This window comes from Nicotiana tomentosiformis, chromosome 3 (assembly GCF_000390325.3).
Source record: "Nicotiana tomentosiformis chromosome 3, ASM39032v3, whole genome shotgun sequence".
NCBI classification, from domain to species: Eukaryota; Viridiplantae; Streptophyta; class Magnoliopsida; order Solanales; family Solanaceae; genus Nicotiana; species Nicotiana tomentosiformis.
In genome coordinates this window covers 53,646,600-53,655,361 of record NC_090814.1, presented here as the reverse complement: position 1 = coordinate 53,655,361, position 8,762 = coordinate 53,646,600, and the positions used below count along the sequence as shown (strand labels likewise).

Genomic DNA, 8,762 nt, shown 5'->3' with positions numbered 1-8,762 from the left:
ATTATGGAAAATATATTTACTCTAGTTCCAAACAACCATTTATAGACAGCTTACAACACAATTGAAAATGTCATCTCCAACACAACATATATTAAAAGTACTCATCCCTCAATCAAAGTTCAAATATTAATTAAACTTTTGAAGATCATGGACATCCAGTTCCACTTCCACAGATAATATTATCAGAGAAACGTAATACGTGTCATCAGGTTTATCATTCTTGAAGACCACAGTAGGTGTGCCTTAAGGGTCAAAAGCTAAAATACAAACAAGTAAAATGTCATTACATGACCATCATTTACTCGAGCTGTTAAGCTAATGCAAATTCTCTCACAATTGAAAAATATGCAATTTTCTTCCAAGAAAAGAGCTCAATAAAAAATCTATCAGGCTGTACCTCAAAAATAACCGGCAAAACAGGACAGGTTCGAACCTGTACGCATAACACCTGGAGGTAGTATCATGTACCCATTGAATCCTATCCACATTCAACACCTAGTATTGGATCGCCAGATAGCTTATGTGATCATAAACCACAAGAAAGTTTTCACAAATGAAAAGAAAAACAAGACCAACCAAAAGAAGCTGTTCATAGATCAAGTCACACCCTAACCAAGTAAATTTGATTTTAATCCTGGACCTGAAAATTATTCACCAAGCTGTTCATAGATCTAGTTTTTCTCTGTTAAAAGTACAGAAAACGACAGATTTCAAAACCAAGTTAATTTAACAGAGAAAAACTGAAAATTCTTCATTCATGAAATAGCTGCCCATTACATGCCATAAATTTCAAATGAAACCCTAATTGGACAATTCTTTACATGTACAACCGCTAACCAAAACAAAAGACAAAACCAAACCCTAGAATTTGATTAAGAGCTAGTGAATTTAGTAACAGCCTTGGTACCCTCAGAAACAGCATGCTTAGCCAATTCACCAGGAAGCACCAATCTCACAGCAGTCTGAATCTCCCGAGAAGTAATAGTAGGCTTCTTGTTGTAACGGGCCAATCTAGAAGATTCCTGAGCTAGCTTCTCGAAAATGTCATTAATAAAGCTGTTCATGATCCCCATAGCCTTACTAGAGATACCGATATCAGGATGAACCTGTTTCAACACCTTGAAAATATAGATCTTGTAAGTTTCGACTGACTTCTTTACCCTCTTCTTCTTCTTGTCACCTGCTGCTGCTCCAGCGCCGTCCTTGGGAAGCTTTTTCCCTGCCTTTGGCTTTTTCTCAGCTGCTGCTGCTGCTGGTGCTTTCTCAGCTGCTGGCTTCTTCTCGGCGGGTTTCTTCTCGGCCTTTGGTGCCATTGTGAAAACGGTAGACAGAGAAACTAAAAATGAGAGAGGAGGAGAAATTTGAGGACTTGAAAGTGAATTTGTGAAGAAAGTTGACGTGAGGGGTGTAATTATATAGTGGTTTGGAGGAGGGTTTTTATTGGTCCTGATGGAATGACGCGGATCATGAGTTATAGCCGTTGATGTTGGATATTAATCGACGGCAAAGAATTGTTGGGAACTTAAAGGCGAAGTGTCTTGAGGAATGATTTGAAATTTTGAAAAGTGGTCCGCTTTCTCTTTGGTTTGGCGGTAATTCAAAAGTGAATTTCGTGTTTAGGAGTATTCATTATTCGGTTTAGTTTTTTTATTTTATTTTCACATGAAATACAAATTCAATACAATAAATCTTCTAGATTTATTAACAAATGTTTGCTTATGTTTTAGTGTCAATTATTTTCGACTTGTAATGACTTTCGAGTGTTTTGAATGTAAAAAGTTCTTAATTTGATTTAATTGTTAATTTTTTATGTGTAGAAAACAAACAAGGTACAATAAAACAAAATAAAAAGATTTTGGATTGAAATTGAATATTTGAAATATGAGATAGTCAAGTTATTGTGCAATGCGAGCACGTTGCGCGTAAATTTTATGGAGTGCATTATGACTTTCGTCCCTTTATCTAATAAGTTGATCGGGGCCAAATGGAACTTATAATTAGCCAACTTTTTTCAAATTTTTAGTAATTATATGTTTTTTTAATCATAGGATAAATGTAAATATAAAAAGCTAAAATGTTGGATACATAAATGTGAAATAAAAACCTAAAGTTTATGAATATATTTGAACTTAGACAGTAGAAATATGCAACTTTAAAATCAAAAATCAAAATTTCAAAGAGACTATGGCCTCATTTGGTTGCACTTAATGAAAGTCTATATCTTAGTTATTCAGATCACAAACATTAAGTGTGTTTATTTTTTAAGTCTGAATATCAATCATTCAGAACTTAATCAGTAAGTGTGTTTATTTTTTTCTTTCACAATCACTTAATGGGTCTTAATGGGTCCGAATAATTTAGAGCTATAACAGATACTTAATTTATTGAGATGACATCATCTACATTCCCTACTAACTGTCACCATCGCTCACCACTATGAACTACCACCTCGTACCATCCACCCCAACCATACTCAACCACAACTATCATTATCACCCACCACCACCACCCACTACTACCATCTTAATTATAACCGCTTTTGCCTACCATTATCGATTAATACACCATCGACCACTGCCATCTTAACTATAACCGTTACCGCCCACCATTATCAACTAATACACCACCCATCACCCCCACCATTATCGACTACCACCACCACAATTATTGTTATTTTTAGCTTGAATTAGTTCTTTGTACTTTTAGGAAACCCATAATCCCTATAGGTTTGGAAAAAACTCATTGTCCTAATAGATTTGGGAAAGAAAAAATTATTGTCCTTGTCAAATTGGGAAACCTTTCTCTTATACGTTTGACACTATTTGGCATCTATATATAAGGGTTGTGGTTGTGGATTCTAAAGATGGTATTGTACTTTTCTTCTCATTCATAGTGAAAAACTCTCTCTGTTTCTACCTCGAAGATTAGGCTTAGCTGAACCTCGTTAAATCCTTGTGTTGATTTTTATTCTCTATTTGCTTTGTGTGTGATTGTGTGCTAGTTAATCCATGATATTCTGGAATAATTGATATTATAGCAAGGTTCGGGTTTTTACATATAATCTAGGGTTAAAATATCTTCATCATCTTCAACAAAGTACGAAGTAGAGAAATTTGACGGGGGCTCTAGTTTCAGTCTATGAAAGATCAGGATAAAATCGTCCCTGGTGTTACAAGGGTTATGGAAGGCAATTGATGAGAATTTTCTTGATGAGATGACAGAAACAAAGAACGAAGACTGAAGGAGAGGGCTTTGAGTGTGATCTTCATGAGCGTTACAGATAGCGTTTTTCTGGAAATTACTGAAGAAACTTTTGCGGCAACGGCATGGAAGAAGCTGGAAGATCTGTATTCTAAGAAATCGCTAACAAATCGCCTCTATATGAAAAAAAAAAGTTATACAATCTCCGTATGAACGAAGGTACACCTGTTAAAACTCACCTTGATGAGTTTAATTCAATTATAATGGACATGCAGAACGCGGATATCAAAATTGAGAGTGAGGATCAGGTCTTGATTGTGTTATATTTTTTTACCTCCATCTTATGATACTTTCGTCGATACGCTGCTATATGGGGAAGACAGTATTTCACTGAAAAATATTAGTAATGCACTAAAATCTAAAGAGTTAAAAAAGAGCTTTACAGACAGTAGAAGTGAGGGCGGGGGCCTTGTGAGTAGAGGAAGAACACAATAAAAGAACTTTAACATAAGAAAGTCAACCACCAGATTAAAGTCTAGAGCAAGGAAGTAAAATTGTTATGAGTGCGAGGATCAAGGTCACTACAAGAGAGATTGTCCTAAGCTGAAGGAGAAAAGAGGGAAGCAGAAAATAGATAATTCGGCAAATATTATTGACACTGCAATAGTTCTGATGATAGTGACTATGTAGGGGAAGTATGTGCTATGAGTTCTAGTCATGGACAAAATTCTTGAATTTTTGATTCATGTGCTACTTTTCACACATGTCCACACAAGAATTGATATGCAACTTATAAGAAAATGCGTGGGATTGTCTACATGGAATATGATAATCCATTACCAGTATAGGGGATTGGTAATATCAAATTGAGAATGTTCGATGGAATTATCAGAAACATTGAGTGTTGGCATGTTCCTCGGATAAAGAAAAATTTGATCTCTCTTTCCACTTTGGATGATCAAGGGTATAAGTTTCACTACGACAATGGAATACTTAAAATGTGTAAAAGCTCCATTGTACTCATGAAAGGTAAACTGCATTTTAAATTTTATCATCTTCAGACCAGTATAGTTGAAGAGGAAGTTGTTGTAGCTTCTGGAAAAGTGATCTGAATCAGTCTCAGTTGTTCCACTTGTGACTTGGTCATATGAGTGATAAGGGATTGTCTTTGTTGAGCAAGCAGAATTTGTTGAATGGGTACAAAAATTAAGTTTTGAATTTTTGTGAGTATTGTGTGTTTGGTAAACAGACAAGGATAAAGTTCAGCAAGAAATCTGAGCACAAGACAAGGGACAAGTTAGATTATATACATTCGAACTTATGGGGTCCAAACAGAGTTCCCTCCAAGAGTGGTGCCAGTATTTTATGACATTGATTGATGATTACTCAAGGATAGTGTTGGTGTATTTTTTGAAAACAAATGATGAGGCATTTCAGACATTTGTTAAATGGAAGATGATGGTTGAGAGGCATATGGAAAGAAAAGTTAAGCATCTTCGAACTGATAATGGGTTAGAATTTTGCAATTATGAGTTCGATAATTTCTGCAACAGAGAGGGCATAATGAGACACTGCACTTGTGTCGGAACACCACAAAAAAATGGTGTTGCAACACGTATGAACAGAACGCTTTGTGATAGGGCACGAAGCATACTTTCACACTCATGTGTTAGTAAAGTTTTTTGGGTTGAAACAATCAATACAACTTATTATTTGGTCAATTGGTCCATCCACAACTATTGAGTTCAAAACTCCTTTTGAGGTATGGTCTGGTTCGCCTGCTGATTATTCAAATTTAAGGATATTTGGTTGTCCTGCTTATGCTCATGTGAGGGATGGAAAACTTGAGCTGAGGGAAAAGAAGTGCATATTTCTAGGGTATGTAACTGGAGTGAAATGCTATAGATTATGGTGCACATATCATAAGACTTTAGGGCTAATTATCAGTAGGGATATAACATTCAATGAATTTGCCTCACTGGATAGTCAGAGGGAGAAGGTAATAGCAGAAACATATCGGTGTCAGTGATCGCATAGAGCTAGAAATGGAATCTCCACTAGCTCAGCCCAATAGTTTTAAAGTAGAAAAGGTGAGGGAGGTACAAAATATTGATCAAGATGATAATGTTGATGCACCTGCGCAACAACAACCATGTAGAATTGCAACAATCATAGAGAAGAGAGTAATCAACCCACCACAAAGGTTTGCAAACATAGCTAAAGGTAATTTTCCTAGATATGCATGTTTTGTGGAGTTTGCTTTGTCAGTTGCAAAGGCCATTGATATGCTTGAGCCTAATAGCTATAAAGAAGCTATTTTTAGTCCAGAAGCAGCTTAGTGGGTTGGTGTTATGCGTGAAGAGATTGAGTCTCTTCATAAGAATTAGACATGGAAGCTTGTTCTATTGGCAAAGGGACAAAAGGTACTATGCTGCAAATAGATTTTCAAAAAAAAAAGGGCAATCCAGGGGTTGAAGCATCAAGGTACAAGGCAAAATTAGTAGCTAAAGGTTTTACACAGAGGGAGGGGATAAATTATAATGAAGTGTTCTCTCAAGTGGTAAAACATAACTTTATCAGGATTTTACTGGCTTTGGTGGCTCTTCATGACTTAGAGCTAGAGCAGTTAGATGTGCAAACTGTATTCTTGCATGGTGAGTTGGATGAGCAGATTTATATAAGTCAACCTGAAGGATTCATTACTCAAGATAAGAAAAATCATGTTTGCTTGCTTGCTTAAGAAATCTTTATATAGTCTGAAACAGTTGCATAGGCAGTGGTATAAAAGATTTGATACATTCATGATTCAAAATGTATTTTCTCGAAGTGCATATGATAGTTGTATGTATTACAAAAAGCTTGAAGATGGTTCTCGTGTATATTTGTTGTTATATGTGGATGACATACTTATTACTGCTAAAAGCTTGTCACATATTCTCCGATTGAAGAAGCAACTAGGTGAGGAGTTTGAGATGAAGGATTTGGGTGCTGCAAAAACGATATTGGGGATGGAGATTACTCGAGATAGAAGCGTTGAAAAGCTGATGTTGTCTCAACAGTCCTATATTGAGAAGGTATTCAAGAGATTTAATATGATAGGTGCTAAATCTGTGTCTATTCCTTTTGCTTCCCATTTCAAGTTGTATGCATACATGTCACCAAAAACAGACGAGGAGATGGAACAGATATGTAGTTTTCCATATTCGAGTGTTGTAGGTAGCATTATGTATGCCATGGTTTGCACTCGCCATGGCATTTAACATGTTGTTAGTGTTGTGAGTAGATACATGGTGTGTCCTGGAAAAGAACATTGGCAGACGGTGAAGTGGATCTTGAGATATTTGAAGGGTACTGCAGATGTAGACTTAACTTTTTACAAAGACAATGTCATTAGTTTGAAGGCAATTTTGAAGTCTGTTGTTGCTTCGTCTACCACAAAAGCTGAGTATATGACAATTACGGAAGCAGTGAAAGAGTCTATTTAGCTATAAGGCTTGGTAAATGATCTTGGACTAGCTCAGAAGAAGACACTGATATTTTATGACAGACAGAGTGCCATTCATATTACTAAAAATCAGATGTTTTATGAGCGAACGAAGCATATTGAAGTCAAACATTACTTTATTGGAGACATTATATCAAAAGGGGTTGTTAATGTGGAGAAAATATCTACGCATGATAATCCCATTGATATGATGACCAAGGCAGTCCCGGCCAATAAGTTTAGGCATTGCCTAGACTTGATTGGTATGTGCAGTACTCAATAGAGCCATCGCGAGGGCTGAAGGCAAGGTAGAGAGATGTTGTTCCCGTTGATGAAGAGAATTCAAGGCAAGGGGAAGATTTGTTATTTTGTGACTTGAATTATTCCCTTGTATTTTTGGAAACCCATAATCCATATAGGTTTGGGAAAACTCATTGTCCTAATAGATTTGGGAAAGAAAAACCTATTGTCCTTGTCAAATCAGGAAACCTTTACCTTATAGGTATAGGACTATTTGGGATATATATGTAGGGGTTATAGTTGGAGATTCCAAAGATAATATTGTTCTTTTCTTCTCATTCATAGTGGAAAACTCTCTCTGTTTCTGTCCTAAAGATTAGGCTTAGCCGAACCTCGTTAAATACATGTGTTGATTTTTATTCTCTATTTGCTTTGTGTGCGATTATGTGCTAGTTAACCCACAATCTTCTACAACAATTATAAACTACCACCCCCACCACCATCTTCCTTAACCACAAACACCCGCCCATCCACCTTAACTACCACTGCCAACCACTCGCACCACCATCATCAACCATAGTCGTCAATGTTCACCATTATAAACTACCCAGAACCACAACCACCAATCAAAATCACAACCAATCACCGCCTCTAGTTGGCATGCACAAGCACCATCATTAACCACCAACTCCACCAATTACCATATTATTATCTAAAATTATTTTGTTGACAGAATAATAGGTTAATTAGTATTTAATTTGAATTTATATTTATTAATTATTAAGTAAATATAATTTTTTATATTCAGATGTTAAAAAAATAAACAGTCTTAATCATGTAGTAATCAGACCTTAATACACATCTTGCTATCCAAATGTGTATTCAGATTTAGACGTTCTAATCTTAATACATATCTTATAATTCAGATTCAAGCGTCTTAATCTTAAAAAAAATGAGGCCTACATATACTTAATTGGAATGCACTTCTAAAAGATAAAGAGGTCGGGGAGGGGGGGGGGGGGCGCATAAGGTGTGCCAAATCAAACAATTTCTAACTTGTTTAACTTGGCGACTCATACACTACCCTTATGCATCATGGATAAAGGTCCTTGTTAATAACCATGCATTTAGGAAAACTAAAATCAATACGTCCATTATTTGGAGTAGTGTTCTTAGAGGGTGGAATTACTGCAATCTTGGGATTCTTTGTCTACCAAAAGCGAATTCTAATTTGGATATCCAGATGGATCCCGAATGTTCCATGCCTTAGAAGTTGTATTGAAGGTTCTTTGATCAAAAGTGATATCTCTCTCAGAATAGAAGATTTGTTTAAGAATAATAAATGGGACACATCTAAAATATCCTTCAATCTGCCTGATAATATTTTCAATAATTTGTGTATCATTGCACTATCCTTGAAAAATTGAACCAACGACATTCCTACTTGGTTTGGCAACAATAATGGTCTCTTTAGTACGAAGTTTTGTTATAAAATCATTGATGGCCCCTCCTCTTCGAACAAAGACTTCACTTGGATTTGGAATGTAAATTGTCCCAATAAAATTAAGTTTTCTTATGGCAGTGTTTTTATGAAAGGCTTCCATGTAGATCTTATCTTAATCACTTAGGTATTAATATTGATGTATTATGCCATGTGTGCAAAGCTTCTACGGAAACTATAACTCATTTTTTTCTCTTGTTCTATTGCTAAATCATTCTGGTCTAAATTAGGGATGCCCAACATAATCATTCCTATTACTACTCACTGGTTTTGTTAGGTAAAAGATCAAATACACATCTAGTTTTCATGTTAATTTATCAGTGTTCTTCCCTTTTA

The 8,762-nt window shown here is 35.8% G+C and overlaps 1 protein-coding gene across 1 annotated transcript; it reads right to left on the bottom strand.

Moving 5' to 3' along the window:
- Positions 1-725: 725 nt before the first annotated feature.
- Positions 726-1,397, bottom strand: LOC104100276 (histone H2B-like). Its single transcript, XM_009607481.4, has one exon. It carries the CDS (start codon positions 1,311-1,313, stop codon positions 873-875), a length of 441 nt encoding a protein of 146 aa, XP_009605776.1. The 5' UTR covers positions 1,314-1,397; the 3' UTR covers positions 726-872.
- Between the last annotated feature and the right edge of the window lie 7,365 nt (positions 1,398-8,762).

Excerpts from the sequence above, each read along its gene's own strand:
- LOC104100276 (XM_009607481.4), bottom strand. The coding sequence starts at position 1,313 with ATGGCACCAAAGGCCGAGAAGAAACCCGCCGAGAAGAAGCCAGCAGCT.